At 52.7% G+C, this 19252-nt stretch overlaps 1 protein-coding gene and 1 pseudogene across 1 annotated transcript; one reads left to right on the top strand and one right to left on the bottom strand.

The window, feature by feature from the left end:
* Positions 1 to 4812: 4812 nt before the first annotated feature.
* Positions 4813 to 18917, bottom strand: LOC142018229 (uncharacterized). The gene is made up of 4 exons (XM_075003821.1): positions 18842 to 18917; positions 10226 to 10342; positions 6471 to 8114; positions 4813 to 5630 (listed from the first exon to the last, which is right to left on the bottom strand). Exons 3-4 carry the CDS (start codon positions 6814 to 6816, stop codon positions 5161 to 5163), a joined length of 816 nt encoding a protein of 271 aa, XP_074859922.1. The 5' UTR covers positions 6817 to 8114; positions 10226 to 10342; positions 18842 to 18917; the 3' UTR covers positions 4813 to 5160.
* LOC142018632 (galactose-3-O-sulfotransferase 2 pseudogene) lies at positions 12278 to 13338 on the top strand (annotated as a pseudogene).
* Positions 18918 to 19252: the final 335 nt, after the last annotated feature.

Raw genomic sequence — 19252 nt, 5'->3', positions numbered from 1 at the left:
GGGTGGGGACTGGAAGAGGACCACTGACTTTCTTAACCACCACCACCCTCAAACTGACCTCTGAATTCCCCTCTTACCTCGAAATCTTTTAACCAGACCGGTTCGTAACCGTCAGGAACCTTTCACAAGCACTGAAATCATGGTTCCAAAACAGAAAATGCTCACATTAAATTCAAGTGGACAGAAATACTTGAAACGCAATATTTTAATCAATAATTGCCTTTTTTGACAAAAAATGGCGACTAACCATTTTGATAAAACTTGGTTATCAAAATTTATATTGAAATGGTTCATTTGCCATAAATCCTGCCATCAGGAGATGAAAACCATCCACAACAATTTCCAGTATTTTCTCTTTTGTTTTTTTAAAAAAAGGGGGTGCTGGCATTCAACGGCTCCCCTGCCCTGCCCCCAGCCAGGCCCACAACTGGGGCTGCTGACCTGCCCGTACTCGGTCCCAGCACAAAAAAAGCACGGACAGTTTCAGTTATTATTTCAACTAACGCATGGCAAAGCATCGTGATAAAGGGGTCCACACTGGGCTCAACAAAAGAACAACAGATTCAAAACTTGAAAAAATCTGCCGAAACTTTCATTTTTCACCCCCTCTACTTTGAATCTCGTTAAAAGTTTCCCCTTAATATTTCCTCTCACCTTACGATACCATGGGAGCAGGGGTGTCTCCTGGAACAAACTGTCCATCTGGAAAGGATGAATGTGGACATTCTCCATGGCAGATAAGAGGGAGAAGGCAGGGTAAGAGGAATTTGAATCCAGCAGTGTGTTATTTTTCAGGCCCTTCATGAAGAAAAGAACGGGTCTGTCCCGGTAGGTCCTGGAAGCAGATTCCACAGCGCACGAAACCAAATGAGGAGGCTCCAGGCGGTCTGTGGTCTCCACAAAGATAATGCTTCTGCTCTCATTCATAACATCCTCTTGCATCAAGGATATCTCAGAACGAGGGATGTCTGAGAAGATCCAGCCAGCCTGTTGGGAAATCTTATAGACAAAGGCCAAGACAAAGACAAAAAAGAGCCAGAGCCCTATTTTGATCTCCTTCAGCATTCTTGCTTTTCCTTGAACAGATGTGTCTTAATTAAAACAAACAAACAATGCCAGAGTTAGTTCACTGTTTGCTGCGAGGAGAGAACCATGACAGGACAGGATTTCAACTGTTATCATCACTTTGGAGTATTTCTTATGGGATCGACAGCTCTAGCTCAGAACCAGGGGAAGAAACTATGCGCATTCTACTTGAGCAGCGTGCTGCATACGAGCAGGGAGCCCTGATGAGCTAATGCGGTGCGTGTTTGAAAAAGACCCAGAGGAAGGCTCCAATAACAGAGAAACCGGCTGTCTTGTCATTGGAATACCATATAAGGAAGCAGAAGAGTCAGCAGTCACTCACACCTAGTTTCACTGCAGGGCAATGGTGATATTAGAAGAAACCCAGTTTACTTAGCTGTGGAGTCCTGATAGAAGAAGGGTTGTTATCCATTCACCCTCTATTTCCTCTTGGCTGCATGAAATGAAAAATAAAATGCCAATGCCAAAGCCAGTCTTCCTCCACAACCTCAGGAGCTCAGAACTTGCTGCATAAGGAAGGCAGAATTTGGCCCTTACATCTGGACTGGACTGTGTCGTAGGTGTGTGCCTTTTGGGTGTCCAGTTGATTGCATGTTACCAGTGCATATCCTTTACAGACACACTTGCCAGAGCTCATAAGACAGCTCGAGCTTTTGGAACAGCAGCCTCAGTGCTACACAAAACCACTTGTTTCATGTTTAGGAAAAGGCTGCATAAGAAAAAGTGTGACATACCCAGGCTCCATTCTAATCTATGGGATGCTTGTTGTGGATGTGAGGTGTCTAAAGGAAAAAATCTCCAGTAACCATCTATATACCCACGAAGCCTGGGAATAAATTGAGTATGTTCTACTTCTAGCAAAGTCAGAAGATAACACCCGCATTGGTTCATCTGCTCACTTGTCTTACGGAACACGGATAAAGTACCATGTACTGCACACCAATTTTCAGAGACATACGTCAACATAACATGTTGGGGAAGATGCAACATGGGTTTCCGTAAAGGGAAATCATGCCTCACCAAGCTATTAGCATTCTCTGAGGGGGCCCACACGCATGTGAACAAGGGTGATTCAGTGGACACAGTGGTCTTAGACTTTCAGAATGCCTTTGACAAGGGTCCTCAGCAAAGGCCCGTAATCATGGTACGCTGTTTTGGGATAAATGAGAAGGTTCTCTTATGTATGATAACAGGAACACAGAGTAGGACTAAATGGTTGTTCTTTAACATGGAGAGAAGTAAACCTCAGGACCTTCCTGTAGAACTGATACCGAGACCATGTTGTTCAACATACTCCTAAGTGATCTGGGAAAGGGAACAAGGCATGACGTGGGGAAGTTTGCAGCTGATACAAAATGAATCAAAATATCTAGCCTGAAGGCTGATTGTGAAATTTTACAAAGGGCTCTCACAAACTCAGCTGACTGGGCAAGGAAATGGCTGAGGAAATTGAGCACACGTAATTGCAAAGGAGTGCCCATTGTCAAACATAATTCTACCCACACAGAGAAAATATTGCAGTCTACATGAGACATTACTACTCAAGAAAGAATCTTGGAATCCTTGTGGGCGGCAGGCAAACAAGCTGATAGAATGCTAGTAAGCATCAGGAAAAGGATGTCGGCCATTCGGTTTGCCCCATTGCAAAAAAAAAAAAAAAGATAGAATTGGGAAAATTACAGAGAAGGGCGATTAGGTGTACAGAATAGCTGCAATTCAAGGAGACATTAAAACACCCTGTGATTGCTCAGTTTAGAAATGAGATGACCAAGAGTGGATACGATACAGGTGCATTAATGTACGAACATGTATCAGAGAGTTAGCTGTGTTAAGCTACGTCTACACGTGAAGCCTACTTCGAAGTAGCTTATTTCGATGTAGCGACATCGAAATAGGCTATTTCGATGAATAACATCTACACGTCCTCCAGGGCTGGCAACGTCAACGTTCAACTTCGACGTTGCGCAGCACCACATCGAAATAGGCGCAGCGAGGGAACATCTACACGCCAAAGTAGCACACATCGAAATAGGGATGCCAGGCACAGCTGCAGACAGGGTCACAGGGCGGACTAGCGCTTCCGGGGCAACAGCTAGCCGCTCCCTTAAAGGGCCCCTCCCAGACACACTCAGCCTGCACAGCACGCGGTCTGAGGAGCCATAGGCACACAGACCCCGGGCGCCGCAGTCATGGACCCCCAGCAGCAGCAGCAGCCAGAGGGCCACCCAGCCCTCCTGGCAGGAGCAGGGCTTGCCCTGATCCATGCCATGCGGGAGGCAGCTGAACACCTCCTTGCCACACCGGAGGAGGAGCAGCCCCCAGGGAAGCAGGGCTCAACCCCCAACCCTGCAGCACCCCGACCCCCCCGCCCCGCCTCACATGCCGGTGGCTGTGGAGCTACCCCACCAGCACCAACTGGTGGGAGCGGCTGGTGCTTGAGGAGTGGGACGACGACCGCTGGCTCAGGAACTTTAGGATGAGCTGGCAGACATTTATGGAGCTGTGCCAGTGGCTCACCCCCGCACTCAGGCACCAGGACACCGCCATGCGGCGTGCCCTCACAGTGGAGAAACGGGTTGGCATCGCTGTCTGGAAGCTGGCCACTCCCGACAGCTACCGATCCGTGGGACAGCAGTTTGGCGTCGGCAAGGCCACCGTCGGGGCTGTCCTCATGGAGGTAAGAGGACCCACAGGGGGGTGAGGGCAGGTGGGCCCTGGCAGGGGAGGGGAGGGGAGGGCAGGGCAGGGCAGGGCCACGCACACCCTGCTCACCCCTCATTGGTGCTCTCCCATGTGCTTCCCCTGCAGGTCGTGCGCGCCATCAACGCCATGCTCCTCCACAGGCTCGTGAGGCTGGGGGACCCAGATGCCACCGTCGCCGCCTTTGCCACCCTGGGCTTCCCCAATTGCTTCGGGGCTCTGGATGGGACTCACATCCCCATCCGCGCCCCGCATCACAGTGGAGGACGCTACATCAACCGCAAGGGCGACCACTCAGTGGTCCTCCAGGCCTTGGTGGACAGCCGGGGCCGTTTCCAGGACATTTATGTGGGCTGGCCTGGCAGCACCTACGACGCCCGGGTTTTCCGGAACTCGGGCCTGTGCCGCCAGCTGGAGGCGGGGACCTATATCCCCCAGCGGGAGATCCCTGTGGGGAACACCACCATGCCCCTCTGTGTCATCGCAGATGCGGCATACCCACTCCGGCCCTGGCTCATGCACCCATACGCGGGCCATCTCTCTGCCAGCCAGGAGCGCTTCAACCAGTGCCTGAACCACGCGCGCCAGGTGGTGGAGCGCTCATTTGGCCGCCTCAAAGGGCGCTGGAGATGTCTCCTGACCCGCCTGGATGTGGGCCCCAACAACATCTCCCAGATTGTGGGTGCCTGCTGTGCCCTGCACAATTTGGTGGAGAGCAAGGGGGAGGCCGTTTTCCAGGGCTGGGCTGTGGAAGCCGGCAGGGGCGACGTGCAGCCACCCGCTGCCCCCAGTCGCCAGGTGGACCCCAAAGGGACCCGGGTCCGGGAGGCCCTGTGGGCCCACTTCGATGATGAGGCCGCGGGGTGAACTCTGCCAGGCCCCTCACTGTGCCCCCCTCCTTCTTCCACAACACTCCCTGCCCCTACGCCCACACCACGGAGCTCCCAACAGCACCCCCCACCCCCAACTTCTCCTGGACAAATAAAAGCACGCACTCGCTGGTAAAATGAAACTGGTTTTCTTTTTTTAACTGGTTTTTGAACTAATAACGACAAAACTATGTACAAGACCTACTAACTAAACCATAACATGAGTGAATAATAAAAAAGTTTCCATATATATGTACGTGTAACAAAAGAGAGAAAACCAGGGATTGCAAGGACGGGGAGAACTATTTACATGGGGGGGGGGACTGGGCAAACGGGGGGCACAAATACATAAGTCCAACTATATACAAGGGGTGGGGGCACGTCCTGGGCCCCACGCCCCTATAGTCCAGCACTGGGGGTGGGCGGCCGGGAGCCCCGCCTCGGCCGCAGCCCTGTCCAGGGCTGGCTGGGGGCCGGGCGGACTGGCAGATACGTCCGGCGTGTCTCAGCTGGCCCCAGGTGTCCGTCGGCGCTCCGGCCCTCGGTGGCGGGTGGCGGGGCGACGGCGGATGGCGCAGCGACGAGCGGAGCAGTGGGTGGCGCGGCGGGTGGAGTGGGCAGGGTGGGCACTGCGGCGGCTGGCGCGGCACGGGGGGGCCAGGTAGTCCACGAGGCGGTTGAAGGTCTCCATGTAGGCCCCCCATGCCTCTTGGCGCCAGGCCAGCTCCCGCTCCTGCAGGTGGAGGCGGCGTTGCTCCACCTGCAGATGCTGCTCCGCGACCTCCAGCTGCCGGCGATGGATGGCCAGCAGCTGGGGGTCCGTCGCCGCCGTGTGGTGTTGCGGGGTCCGCCGTCTTGCCTGCCGTGGGGCCGGTCGGTCCTCTGCCGAGGGGCTGGCCTGGAGCGATGGCCCCGGAGGGGATTCCGGGACCACTGAAGCCTCGCCGGCGCTCTCCGGTCCTTCCGATGGTGCAGCTGTGGAACACAGGACGGGGGGAAGAAGAGTGGAGACAGGCGTTAGTGTGGGCCCCGAGCCGTGGCCCTTGTCCCCCCACCCCTGTGCTGCAGGTTCCCCATCCCCGTCCCTGGGAGATGCTGCTGTGATGGATGGGGTTCAGGGGTCCCCCTGCACTGCACCCCGTCCCCTGGCAGGAGTGACTCTCACTTCACTCAGCAGGGTCTGACAGGAGAGGTGTCTTAGGCCACAGATGCCCAGTTTCTCCCAGGAGTGACAGCACAGCAGTCAGAGACAGTTCTTCCAACCCATCCTGGGGAGAAGACCCCAAGGGGTGCCCCTCTGGGGTGTAGCTTTCCCCCTCCTCAGGCTGGCTGCCTTCCAGCTCTCCCTTCCCCTAGCCTCTACCTGCGGCCCCCGCCCCAATTCAAAGCCAGCTCGGCTCCTCCCTCCTCTTTGTTCAGCGCAGAGGTGTCACCTGCCAGCTGTAGCCCCAGGATCATCCTTTGCCCCGGGACCTATTCAGCTCTTGTTGCTCATATCTAGCCTGAGTCTCCCTTTTGCACTCCCCCCACTCCATCACATGCTGCTGCTGCTGCTGCTGCTGCTGTTGCTCCCGCGGGGTGTCCCACCCCCTCCTTCCGGGGGACCCTCGAGGTTCTGCTCCCCCCTGCCCCGGGGATGGGGCATGGCACTGTTGTGCGGGGTGGGTGGGGGGCAGGGGCTGATGCAGTGCTGTGAGGGACATGGCCCTGCTGTCCTTGGGGCCATGGCCATGTGGGCATGTGGGGGGCCCTGGGCACATATCTATTACCCCCGCCCCTCAACCCCGGGGGTGTACACCAGAGGGGGGTACATACCTGTCGGTCCACTCCCACGGTCCGGAGATCCCCGGGGGGGTGGACGCCCGGCTGCTGCTCCGGGAGGGCAGGAGGAGGATCTGCAGCCTGAACTCTGCAGAGGAGGAGCCCACCTCCTCCTCCTCCTCCTCCTGCTGCGATGTCCTGGGGGTGGGCTCCGGGGGGGGCCCCCGGGGTGCGGGGCTTGCCTCCGGGGCGGACTCCGGCTGAAGGGCCTGCTGGGGCTCGTCGGCCGAGGTATCAAGGGTGGCCGGAGGGGAGGAGGTGTGCCGGGGGCCCAGGATGTCCCTGAGCTCCCTCTAAAAGGGGCAAGTGACAGGGGCGGCCCCAGATCGGCCGGCCGCATCCCGGGCCCGGGAGTAACCCTGCCGCAGCTCCTTCACCTTACTCCTGACGTGATCAGGAGTGTGGGCAGGGTGACCCCGGGCAGCCAGGCCCTCGGCCAGCCGAGCGAACGCATCCGCGTTCCGCCTCTTGCTCCCCATTACCTGGAGCACCTCCTCCTCGCTCCAGAGCCCCAGCAGGTCCTGCAGCTCGGCCTCCGTCCAGGAGGGGCCCCGCTGCCGCTTCCCGGCCTGGCTGCCCGCCTGGCTGGCCTGGCTGCTCTGGCTTCCCTGGGGGGGGTCCCCTGGGGGTGCTGGGGGGGCTGCCGGGCAGCCATCGCAGGTGCTGGCCCTGTTCTGGGTGGCTGAGGGACGTGCAGGCTGGCCGCGTGTCTGGGCTGCCGCCTGCACGTTCCCTCAGCTTCCTGCACAGGAAGGGAGGGGGAGGGGATCTTTAAGGGGCCGCTCCACGCGGCCACCATTGAGCTGAGGGGCTGCAGAGAGCGTCTCTCAACCCCCCAGCTGATGGCCGCCATGGAGGACCCCGCAATTTCGATGTTGCGGGACGCGCAACGACTACACGGTCCCTACTTCGACGTTGAACGTCGAAGTAGGGTGCTACTCCCATCCCCTCATGGGGTTAGCGGCTTCGACGTCTCGCCGCCTAACGTCGATGTTAACTTCGGAATAGCGCCCGACACGTGTAGCCGTGATGGGCGCTATTGCGAAGTTAGTGCCGCTACTTCGAAGTCGCGTGCACGTGTAGACACGGCTTTAGTCTGGATCTTCCAAAACAAAAAGTCCTGTTCGGAGCATAAGCTTACGCTCCAAAATATCTGTTCGTCTCTATGGTGCCACAGGACTTTTTGTTGTTTTTGTATGAACATGTGGAGCAAGTGAATAAAGAAATGTTGTTCTGTCCCCCACATAATATAAGAATGTGGGTCACCCAATTAAATTAACAGGCAGCACATTTAAAACAAACCAAAGGGAGTACGTTTTCCCCAGAACATTCAGGCAACCCATGCAATTCATTCCCAGGCGATGTTGTAGAGTCCAAAAATACAACTGGGTTCAAAAAAGAATTAGGTAAATTCAGGGAGGAGAGGTACCTCACTGGCTATTGGCCAAGATAATTCAGGATGCAGCCCCATGCTCAGAGGTTTAGAGACTTGCAGACTGCCTGAAGCTGGGATGGGAGGACAGGATAACTCAACATTACCTTGTTCCGTGTGCTATTTGTGAAGCATCCGGCATGGCCTCAGCTGGTTGCCACGGGGTACTCCACTCATCTCTTGTCCGGCACCTTCTTTTTGTCAGTCTGCAGATTAGTGCCTCAGGTCACCACCCTTTTGCTCTGTTTGCACACTGTGACTCCACCTCTCTCTTCCTCTCTCTCTCTGGTCTGCAGCCCCTCTCTCGTGCCAGGAACCCCAAGCTCCTCCTCATTACTTGGCCCTCCATACAGGTCGCTCTGTGTTCCCCAACTGCCAGGGTCCAGTCCTTCCAATCGCTTTCCCTTCTACAGGGATTCAGTCACTCTTCCCACTCACTGTCCTGCTGGGGCCACTTCCTCAGGGTGGGTAGGGGAACCCAAGTGGGCTGCTATCCAGGAGCACTTAACCCAGCAGCTCTGGGAGCCCTCGCTGCTCCTTCCCTGGACAGCTTCCGGCAGCTCCTGGTTCCCCTTCTGTCTGTGGTTAGATCAGCCCCGGACACTCCAACCTCCCCCAGGGCATGATTGCCTTTTCTGAGCAACAGCCCATCTGCTGTGAAATTCTTGGTCTATTAAGACCCCAAGCAACCCTGCCTTGGTGCACCTGCTTGCAAAAAGTTGCCTGCTCCCTGGCTCTGGACTAAGATCTGACCCGCTCCAGTCTGTGTCAGGTGGACACCCCACCCCAGACTCTGACCACTCTCATACCTGTGAGAAGAAACCCTCCCCACATCTCATGGCACCTCTTAGTTTGTTCCGCTAGGACTCCAGGTCATGCAGAGCCAGCTGGCAGACTCAGCTTGTAACCCCCAGCCTTCCCTGCCACTGCTTCATCTTCTCCAGCGAGTCTCCCAGCACCCGCTTGCCAAGGGGTTGAGTCCCTGCGGTCTTGGAATCCCGCTGGGTGCTAATTGCTGCCCACATCAGCTTTCTGCATGGGGGGGTGTCTATCTCCTTTGCCACCCCCCCCCACACACACCCGCCTCTCCTCTTTTGCTGCACCATCTAGAGGTTCATCATGGGCCTGTTTCTTCTTTTGTTTATCTCCTCAGGCCGTCGCCTTTTCTTGGCTGACTTTTTTCCAGTGTGGGGACTGTGTCGCTTTGTATGACCCTTCTGCCCACACCAAAAACAGGCCCTTCTCTGACACAGTCACTTTTGGCGGGGGGGTGGGGGGGGAAGAGCATCCTGGGCCCTTCCCTCAGTCCCTGCCTCCTGATACGACTCTTTCCTCTGGCTCAAAATTTTGTCCTAGAAAGTGCTAGCAACCCCTCCCAGCGTGGTGTCGTTTGCAGATTTTATAAGCACCCTCTCCATTCCAAGTCGTTAAGGAAAATACTGAATAGTACCGAACCCAGGACTGCACTTACTGTTCTCATTAAGCCAGGCTGTTTCTTTTTCACCCCTCTTGTTTAGTAATAACCTTGCCCAGAGAGCATCTTGGCTACTATCTTTGTATCGGTGAGACTGCCTGTCTTGGCACTTGGCAGAGCTGTGTAGCTTTCTCTGCGAATGCTCCAAAGACACTTTCACAGCCCACTCCCTGCCTATCTCTAACTGGCAATTTTCTACATCAATTCACTTTAATGTACAAAATCACAGAAAACAAAGAAAAACAGACATACTAGGAGTTGGCTTTGATAGGAGACTGGACTCAAGGACCCAGGAGGTGCCTTCCACCACTATTTATAGGTTTCTAAACACCGGTAGAAATGGGTTAGCTATGACTAGTGTCCACGCCGCAGGAAATTTCTCTGCAGGTTTAATAAGCAGAGGTAACAAGCAGGCCTTCTGCTGTCAGCCTGATGCAAGCACCAAAACAAAGACAGGAGGACAGGAGTAATGAAGTGTAGGCCCAATGTGGTCACAAGTATCATCGAACTAAAAAGACACCAAGTGATGTAAGGCGAAGAGTAGACAAACACATGGTGCCTACAGTCCTAGGCTTGCAAAAGTCACCAGCGTGGGTAGCCTGGAGAAGAGAGATGGCGAACTCAGGAGAACCCCAAGCATCAGCTGGAAGTTTCTGTCGAGGGTATCAAGGCATCAGCTGTGCTGAGAAATGTGGCTGATGATGGGAATGAGCCTCACATTCCTTTGACAAGACCCATCATTTATCCTAATGGACTGTATGACTATCTGAGCCAATTTCTGGAAGCTTCCGCTACTCCAAGTGCTATGGTCTCTTTAATAGTGCAGTGGGGTTGTAGTCTTACCTTTTGGTGCCAGAGTCCAGGTAACAATCTTGGACAGGACACAACTGAGCAGGAATTTGACTGTCTTATCCTAGGTGCTGTTTGCGTGCATCTCCAAACCAGCCTGCAGTTAGACGTCTGTTTGAGAAAGGTCCAGTATTTGTATAGGAAGCATAACACAGATAACAACCGTGATGAATTGAAAGAGATATGGGGCAGATGCTTGTGCAAGTTCTACCATGCTTTGTTTGACTCAGACCATGCTCTTTATCAGTCATTGTCTTGTGAGTGTAGTCATGTCTTTAACTGGTGACTGGTTTACTCTGAGAATAGTGTATCTAGGTTCTTTCATTGCCCCTGCCAACAAAGCCGTTGTGTTTGTTACAGGCTTACCGCTAATGGTGTCTCTTTGTCGATGCATGTTCCTTCTCTCATCAGCCTGGATAGTGCAAGGTGTGCAGAGCTCTGTTCATGCTACATTCATGGCATGAATACTGTGGGGTTAGATAAATTACTCAGTCTGGAAGGTTGCAATGTTGCTTTCGCCTTAAAATCCAGAACCTTACGACAAAAGTCCCCAAACCAGAGAGAGACAAAGCAGACTGCTCCTTAAGGCAGAAGCACAACTCCCTGCAACCTTACAGACTACTGAAAGACCCAAAGTGTATGTTTCCCTAAAGAGCTCCCAGCTGGAAGCAGAACCAGGAAATATCTTGAGAATTTGAAGTGTGAGAATGTAATTTTAGCTGTTTTCAAGGCACGACAATTCCCAAGGACAACCATTGTGTCCAGCAACCATACAGCGTGGAATTAAGAGATAATTTGCTGGGCAGAAACAGTAAACTTGCATGGGTGTTATCCCAGGGAGTGTGTGAGGAGCAAGCTGAGGCAAGGGGTGTAGCTCCAGCCCAGGCCACAAATGTTAATTAATGACACCTCTGGCAAGCTTAGGACTTATGGTTATTTCTTTCTTAAGGAAAGTCTGGAGTTGCCTTGTTTGGCTCAAGGGAGGACCCTTTGCTTTGAAAAAATGGTGTCAACTTCTAGTCCTCTCTCCTTGATGAGTACCTGGGGGTGAAATATTGTGTCCGGTTTTGGGCCCCGCAGTATAAAAAGGATATGGATGTGCTGGAACAGGTTCAGCAGAGGGCAACAAAAATGATTAAGGGGTTGGAGCACAAGACCTATGAGGAGAGGCTGAGGGATTTGGGCTTATTTAGTTTACAGAAGAGAAGATTGAGGGGTGATTTAATAGCAGCCGTCACCTTCCTGAAGGGGAGCTCTAAAGAGGATGGAGAGAAATTGTTCTCAGTGGTGACAGACAGAGGAACAAGGAGTAATGGTCTGAAGTTACAGAAAGAGAAGTGTAGGTTGGATTTTAGGAAAAGCTACTTCACCAGGAGGCTGGTGAAGCACTGGAATGCGTTGCCTAGAGAGGTGGTGGATTCTCCATCCCTAGAGGTTTTTAAGTTCCAGCTTGACAAGGTCCTGGCTGGGGTGACTTAGTTGGGGTTGATCCTGCTTTGGGCAGGGGCTGGACTAGATGACCTCCTGAGGTCCCTTCCAGCCCTAGGATTCTATGAAATCCACTCCACACTCATATCTCCTGAGCATTCAGACTCTACATGGAGAGCACAAGGAGCAGCTTGGGAGGTGAAATCCACCCGTCATGAAGGGCTGTGCTGCAGGGTTCATTGCACAGCCCTTTTCCCACAGCTGCTGCTTTAGCCAATGGGTCCACTGTAGCGGTCAGTCAAGTCACTGGGTCTACATAAATGTGGGTCTTCCCCATTGCCTCCTGCCTGAATCCAATGTGTTCCTTCAGCCTCAGCCATCTGGGGCTGTTGTTGAGCCCATGTTCATGGTGTTTAGGGGGGCACGGATTGCTGGGGTATCAGACCCAAGCACAATGGTTCAGCCTCATGCAGCCCACAACAACACTTCATCCAGCTGAGAATATCACCCCCCACCGTTCACTCAATGCTAATAGGAATGCAAAGTCTCTGCTTCCAATACCCTTACCTTAGTGACTGGGCAGGGATTGTTTGCAGTTGTAGCTATAGCAATGTAGCAATGTTGGCAAGTCCTCCTACCAGGGAAAGACGACTGGACCAGTTGCCTAAAACCAGTCAGTACAATGCTTGTTCTTTGACGTTCCCACCATGACTATATTTTAACCCTCCCCTAATTACCTACCCTGTGCTTATTAGTTGGGCTGGTTACCCTTAGAATCAAGTAGGGGCCCTTTTTTATCAAAACAACCTCTCCTGCACAGAAGCAAGAGATACAGTAATAGCCACCCTGTGCTGTCCCGTTTTAAACAGGTCCAAACACCACCACCTACTTCTCCATCCTGAGAAACCCAGTTGCGCTGATGGAGTCCTCCTATGCCTACAATAAAGGTTTTACACCAGACTTTAGAAGGTCAAAGGATGTGAATGCATTTTTGGTATCTCCATGGACATGTTACAATATGGGCAAATGCACAAATAACTTTCGTGCCAGGAACTGCATGTGGTTTGACATTAGCTATGATAATAACTCAGTGGACAGTGAAGACTATGTCCAGAGAGTCATAGAGGAGATCGAGCAGGCTTTCCAGTGGCTGCTCACCGAGTCCTTTGATGAGTCTGTGGTCCTGCTGAAGGACACTCTGGGCTGGGAACTGGACGATGTGGTTTGCTTCAAGCTGAATGCACGAAGCCAGGACACTGTCCAGAGGGTGAGCCCCAAGAGCAAGGAAAAGGTAAAAGAATGGTGCTTTTTGGACTGGAAGCTCTACCAGCATTTCAACAGGAACTTACGGAGGAGAATTCAGGAGACAATAGGACTGGACAAATTGGCTCAGGAGGTGAGAATGAGGCAAAAGAAACTCATGGAGCTGTCTTTCTTGGACCCAGAGCCAACAGATAAGACCAAGATCAAAGACAAAAAGCTTCAGCCCTTCCAGTCAGGTCATGCGAATATTCTGAGCTATAATCTTAAAGAAGACAAGGCTAATGAGATGCTGACACCCTGCCTGAGACTCGTCACGCTTGAGGTACATGTCACATCTGTGTGCACATCAGTTCCAAGAAAAGAAGAGGAAGGGCACAGCCCTAGTGGCGTCTTTGACAGGGTTGGTGAATCATTAATATCAAAGGGGTAACTGTGTTATTCTGTATCTTCAAAAACAACGAGAAGTCCTATGGCACCTTATAGACTAACAGATATTTTGGAGCATGAGCTTTTGTGGGCAAAGACCCGCTTCAGCAGATGCATGAGCGGGGGCAGGGTTCGGGGGAGGGTTTAGAGAGGGAGTCTCTGTCAAGGGGAAGGCCAGAGTTGACAAGGTCTGTTCAGTCACAGAGGACGTGGCCCGTTATCAGTAGCTAATTGGGGAAGTGTGAACATCAAGAGTGGAGAAATCGCTTTTGCAGTTGGCCAGCCACTCCCAGTCTCTGTTCGATCTTTGGTTGATGGTGTCAAATTTGCAAATGAATTTCAGCTCTGCAGTTTCTCTTTGGAGTTTATTTATGAAGTGTTTTGTTGTTGTTATTGTTGCTGTAGGACTGCTATTTTTAAATCTGTTACTGAGTGTCCAGGGAGATAGAAGTGTTCTCCTGAAAGTTGTTGTATGTTTCCATTCCTGATGTCTGATGTGTGTCCCTTTATTCTTTTACACAGAGACAGTCCGGTTTGGCCAACGTATATTGCAGTGGGGCATTGCTGGCACATGACGGCATATATAGCATTATATTAGTAGACGTCCAGGTGAAAGAGCCCCTGATGGAGTGGTTGATGTGCTTAGGTCCTGTGATGATGTCACTGGTGTAGATATGTGAGCAGAGCTGACACCGAGGTTTGTTGCAGAGATTGGTTCCAGGTTTCGAGTTACTGTGGCGTGGTCTATGGTTGCTGGTGAGGATTTTTTAAGGTTGGCGGGCTGTGTGTAGGTGAGGACAGGCCTGCCTCCCGAGGTCTCCGACAGGGAAGGATCATTGTCCAGGATGGGTTGTAGATCACTGATGATGAGTCAGGGGTTCCAGAGGAGGGAATGCTAACATACAAAAACCTGCCTGAGAACACTTCAGGCTCTCTGGACACTCAGATTGAACAGAGACTGGGAGCGGCTGGCCAATAACAAAAGCAGTTTCTCCGCTCTTGGTGTTCACACCTCCACATTAGCTACTTATAATGGGCCACGTCCTCTGTGGCTGAACAGACCTGGTCGGCTCTGGCCCACCCCTTGACTGAGACTCCCTCTTTATACCCTCCTCTGGGACCTCCCCTGCACTCATGCATCTGATGAAGCAGGTCTTTGCACACGAAAGCTCATGCTCCAAAATATCTGTTAGTCTCTAAGGTGCCACAGGACTTTGTATTGCTTTCAAAGATGCAGACTAACTTGCTCTCAAATATCTTTTAGTTTATGAGGTGCCACAGGGCTTCGTATTGCCTATGAATCATTAATATCAGCCACAAAGCAAGAATGCTCATTCCAGACTCCTGTCATTTTGTCCATGTGTCTCGCAGAAGTGTTTGGTTCCGTTTTTGGTGCCTCAGTGGAGTGAACCTAGGACATTTTCTTGTGGAGATTTCAGATCTGAGAGTGGAGAGAGGAAGGTAGGGTGTGTGGCAGGAATACAACGCTTCTTTATTGACTCCATCAGGCATATTGTTCCTGGAGGCCTTTGCTTGCTCCAACCTACAGCCCGGGCTGGGCAGGAGTGATGCTGGCTAAAGAACCAGGGAGCCAGGACAGGTTTCCTGACCATGTGTATCGTGGAATCATAGAGTCCTTGGGCTGGAAGGGACCTCAGGAGGTCATCGAGTCCAGCCCCCTGCCTAAAGCAAGATCAACCCTAAATAAATCATCCCAGCCAGTTTTTTGTCAACCCAGGACTTAAAAACCTCTACGGATGGAGATTCCACCACCTCTCTAGGTAACGCATTCCAGTGATTCGCCACCCTCCGAGTGAAATAGTTCTTCCTAATATCCAACCTACACCTGCCCCTCTGTAACTTCAGACCATTGCTCCTTGTTCTGCCATCCGTCACCACTGAAAACAGTCTCTCTCCATCCTCTTTATAGCCCCCTTTCAGGAAGTTTAAGGCTGCAATCAAATCACCCCTCAGCCTTCTCTTCTGCAAACTAAATACCTCTAACCCTCTCAGCCTCTCCTCATAGGTCATGTGCTCCAGCCCCTTAATCATTTGCATTGTCTACCTCTGAACCCACTCCAGTGCATCCACATCCTTTCTATAGTAGGGGGCCCAGAACTGGACACCGTACTCCAGATGTGGCTTCACCAGTGCTGAGTAGAGGGGAATAATAATTTCTCTAGATCTGCTGGAAATGCTTCTCCTAATGCACCCCAATATGCCATTATCCTTCTTGGCTACAAGGACACACTGTTTACTCATATCCAGCCTCTCATCCACTATAATCTCCAGGTCCTTTTCTGCTGCACTGCTACTTAGCCAGTTGGTCCTCAGCCTGTAACAATGCTTGGGATTCTTCCGTCGCAAGTGCAGGACTTTGCACTTCTCCTTGTTGAACCTCATCAGATTTCCTTTGGCCCAATCCTCCAATTTGTCTAGGTCACTCTGGACCCTGTCCCTATCTTCCAACATATCTATCTGTCCCCCTAGCTTCGTGTTATCTGCAAATTTGCTGAAGGTGCAATCTGTCCCCTCAGCCAGGTCATTAATAGAGATATTGATCAATACCAGCCCTAGAGCTGATTCCTGGGACACTCCACTTGAAACTGACCCCCAACCAAGCCGTTGACCATTACTCAGTGGGCCTGACCGTCTATCCAGCTTTCCGTCCATCTTAAAGTATGAGTATCCAATCCACACCTCATTAATATACGGGCAAGAAGGTTGTGGGAGACTGTATCAAAAGCTTTGCTAAAGTCAAGGGATATCACATCCATTGGCTTCCCCATGTCCACAGAGCCAGTTACCTCATCATACTAGCTAATCAGATTGGTCAGGCAGGACTTGCCCTTGGTGAATCCATGTTGACTGCTCTTGATCGCTTTCCCCTCTTCCAAGTGCTTCAAAATGGATTCTTTGAGGATCCCCTCCATGATTTTCCCAGGGACTGAGGTAAGGCTGACCGGTCTATAGTTCCCTGCATTGTCCTTCTTTCCTTTTTTATAGATAGGCACCGCATTTGCCTTTTTCCAGTCATCCAGGGCCCCTCCCGATCTCCCCGAGTTTTCAAAGATAATAGCCAAAGGCTCTGCAATGACATCTGCCAATTCCCTCAGTGCCCTTGGATGTGTTAAATCTGGACCGAGGCATTTGTGTGTGGCTAGCTTTTCTAAAGAGCTCTTAACCTGTTCTTCCCCCACCAAGGGCTGCCCACCTCCTTCCCATACTGCATTGCCTAGTGTCGTAGTCTGGGAGCTGACCTTGTCAATGAAAACTGAGGCAAAAAAAAAAACATTGAGTACTTCAGCCTTTCCCACATCATCTGTCACCAGGTCGTCTCCCTCGTCCAGTAACAGCCCCACACCCTCCCTGATTAATCCTGTTATTGTTGACATGCCTGTAGAAACCTTCTTGTTTCCCTTCACATTCCTCACTAGCTTCAGTTCCAACTGTGCTTTTACTTTCCTGATTACTCCACTGCATTCCCCAGCGATGTATGTGTATTCCTCCTTTGTCATCCGTCCAAGTTTCCACTTCTTATACTCATCCCTTTTGAGTTTAATTTCACAAAAGATTTCCCTGGTAAGCCAAGCTGGTTGCCCACCATGTTTGTTTTTCTTACTGCGCATCAGGATGGTTTGTTCCTGTGCCTTCAATAAAACTTCTTTAAAATACTGCCCGTTCTCCTGAGCTCCTTTCCTTTTCATATTAGCTTCCCAGCGGATCCTGCCCATCAGTTCTCTCAAGGAGTTGAAGTCTGCTCTTCTGAAATCAGGGGTCTGTATTTTACTGCTCTCTTTTCTTCCTTTTGTCAGGATCCTGAAATCTACCATCTCACGGTCACTACAGCCCGGGTTGCCACCCACTTCTATTTCTCCTAGTAGTTCTTCCCTGTTTGTGGGCAGCAGGTCAAGCTGCGCATGGCTCCTGGTCTGAGTTCCTCCCACCCAGAGCCTGACAAAGTAGTCTCTCTCTCCTAGGGGTGCATGTCCTGGGCCTCAGCCAGCTCCCACCTACACCTATGTGACACAAGAGACATCCCGGGAAGGGAGCGGCCCCTCATTGCAGTTGTATCAGCAAGAGGGGATCCGGGTGGGCTGTCACTAATGCCAAGACCAGGGCCGCCGATGGTGGGAGGAGGAAGAGGTAGTTGCTTTGGGCCCCTTTGAAGTACCGTGGCTTTGGTGTGGTCAGCAGCCCTTTTCTGCAATGAAGTGTCTATTTCGCTGCTGCTGTGACAGACAAAAGGGACCCCTGGGAGCAGGACGGCCATGCAGGGTGACCTGCAATATGGTCTGGGGACGGAAACAGAAAACCTGCAGAGATCCCCTGTAGCCTGCGGCTATCGGTGCCTGTTGTTAGGGCTACCTAGGTAACAGCCCCGTGGGACGCGCCCTGTACTGTTGGCGGCAGGGCTGCTGCAGAAACTCAGCGATGCAGAAATCACAGTGTGGTGCTCTGGAGAATGTGACAGAGAATGAGAGTCCTGCTGGGCGGGGTTGGGTCATCTCTTTGTGGGCCCCATGTAGTCATTATCGGGCCCTCTGATTGTGGGCCTGGTGTGGCAGTGTATGGACTGCTCTAGGCAGCATCCTCAGGCGCCAGGCTTCAGAAACGGCTTATCAGGCTACCAGCCCTTCTCTGGGTTTTCTCGTTGAGCTGTAAACCTCCACGGGGTCACCAGAGGCCACAGTGAGCGGAATTTTCCTGGTAATCAGGGGAAAGTCCCCCACAGATGTCTCCTCTCTTTTTCAGACCCTCCGTAGCCATGTCTCCGACACCCCTCACCCCTACACTTCACCAGTCACTCTACGTGGTTCTGGTCTTAGCTCGGTAAGGTCCCACAACCAGCCCCTGATCAGCTCTGACTGCCAGTCCTCCTCCACACCCAGAATGAGTGATGGTGATACTTCCTCCCCTCCTTTCTTGGCAGGGGCCTTTGCTGCCCAAACCCGCTTCAGACCTCCCGTCCCAGGGAGGGGTGCGCAGACAGCTGGCTTTCTGCTGGACGGATGCAAGAGGAAAACGCCCATCACAACTCCAGCGAGGCAGAGATTCCCTGTGCAGCTCCCAGCTCTCATGTGCTGCGTGTAGAAAATCCCCTGCTCTCTGCACAAACATAGCACGCAGCCACGCGGAGGCCGGGCAGGGCAGGGCAGGGTGGGCCCTTCCTGCACGGTGCTGTGAGATGCCAGCTCCAGAGGTCACCCTTAACCAAGTGGAGCCGTGGCAGCACTTCCTTTCCCACTGCAGGAGTACAAAGAGATACTTGCTCCAGCTGGACACGGTGATTCCCTACGGCTGCTCCATGCCTAGCGCCAGGCCCTGAGACTCCTTGACACGGTTTAGGAAGGCAGCAAGCTGGTCCCTGGGATCACAGAGGTTGAAAAACACTGGCCTAGCATCCACTGACCCAGCCCACTCCCATTACCAGATCAGCCCGGAGGGGCTGCAGAGCCCAGGCCCCAGGGCGCAAGAGAAGCAAACCCTTACCTGTCCCAGGGGAGCAGAGCAGAATCTGGCAGGACGCTGCAGCGGCTGGCCTGGAGCGCTGAAGTGAAGTGATTGCTAACACAGAGGGGCTGTGCAAAGCTGCTGGAAAGAAAGGGAGGGTTTCCTGTGCTGTAACACTACACCCCTCCGGGTCTGCCATGGGGAAATTGAAAGCTACCCAGGAAAGGCAGCCGTCCGGGCTGAGCGCAAGCCATGGCTGGGTTGCCTGGGCCCCACCCCAGAGGAAGACTCCAGCCCGGCTGATGAAAGCTGTCCTCCCTGCCCTGCCCCCCCGCCCGGCTTCAGCAGGGAAAAACAAACCACAAAGTGCTCCCCAGAGCCAAGCTGCTGCGGTGGCAGCCAGAACCACTGGGTTTGACTCGCCTCTGCCTGGCAGCCTCTCGGCGCTGG

This window comes from Carettochelys insculpta, chromosome 10 (assembly GCF_033958435.1).
Source record: "Carettochelys insculpta isolate YL-2023 chromosome 10, ASM3395843v1, whole genome shotgun sequence".
Classification (NCBI taxonomy): Eukaryota; Metazoa; Chordata; order Testudines; family Carettochelyidae; genus Carettochelys; species Carettochelys insculpta.
The sequence above is the reverse complement of the archived record's forward strand: the minus strand, read 5'-3'. Positions and strand labels throughout refer to the sequence as shown.

Coding starts and splice junctions, on each gene's coding strand:
- LOC142018229 (XM_075003821.1), bottom strand. CDS start 6,816: ATGCGGCCGGCCGATCTGGGGCCGCCCCTGTCACTTGCCCCTTTTAGA. Junction 5,631..6,470: donor CCGTGGGAGTGGACCGACAG/GTATGTACCCCC, acceptor TGTGTTCCACAG/CTGCACCATCGGAAGGACCG.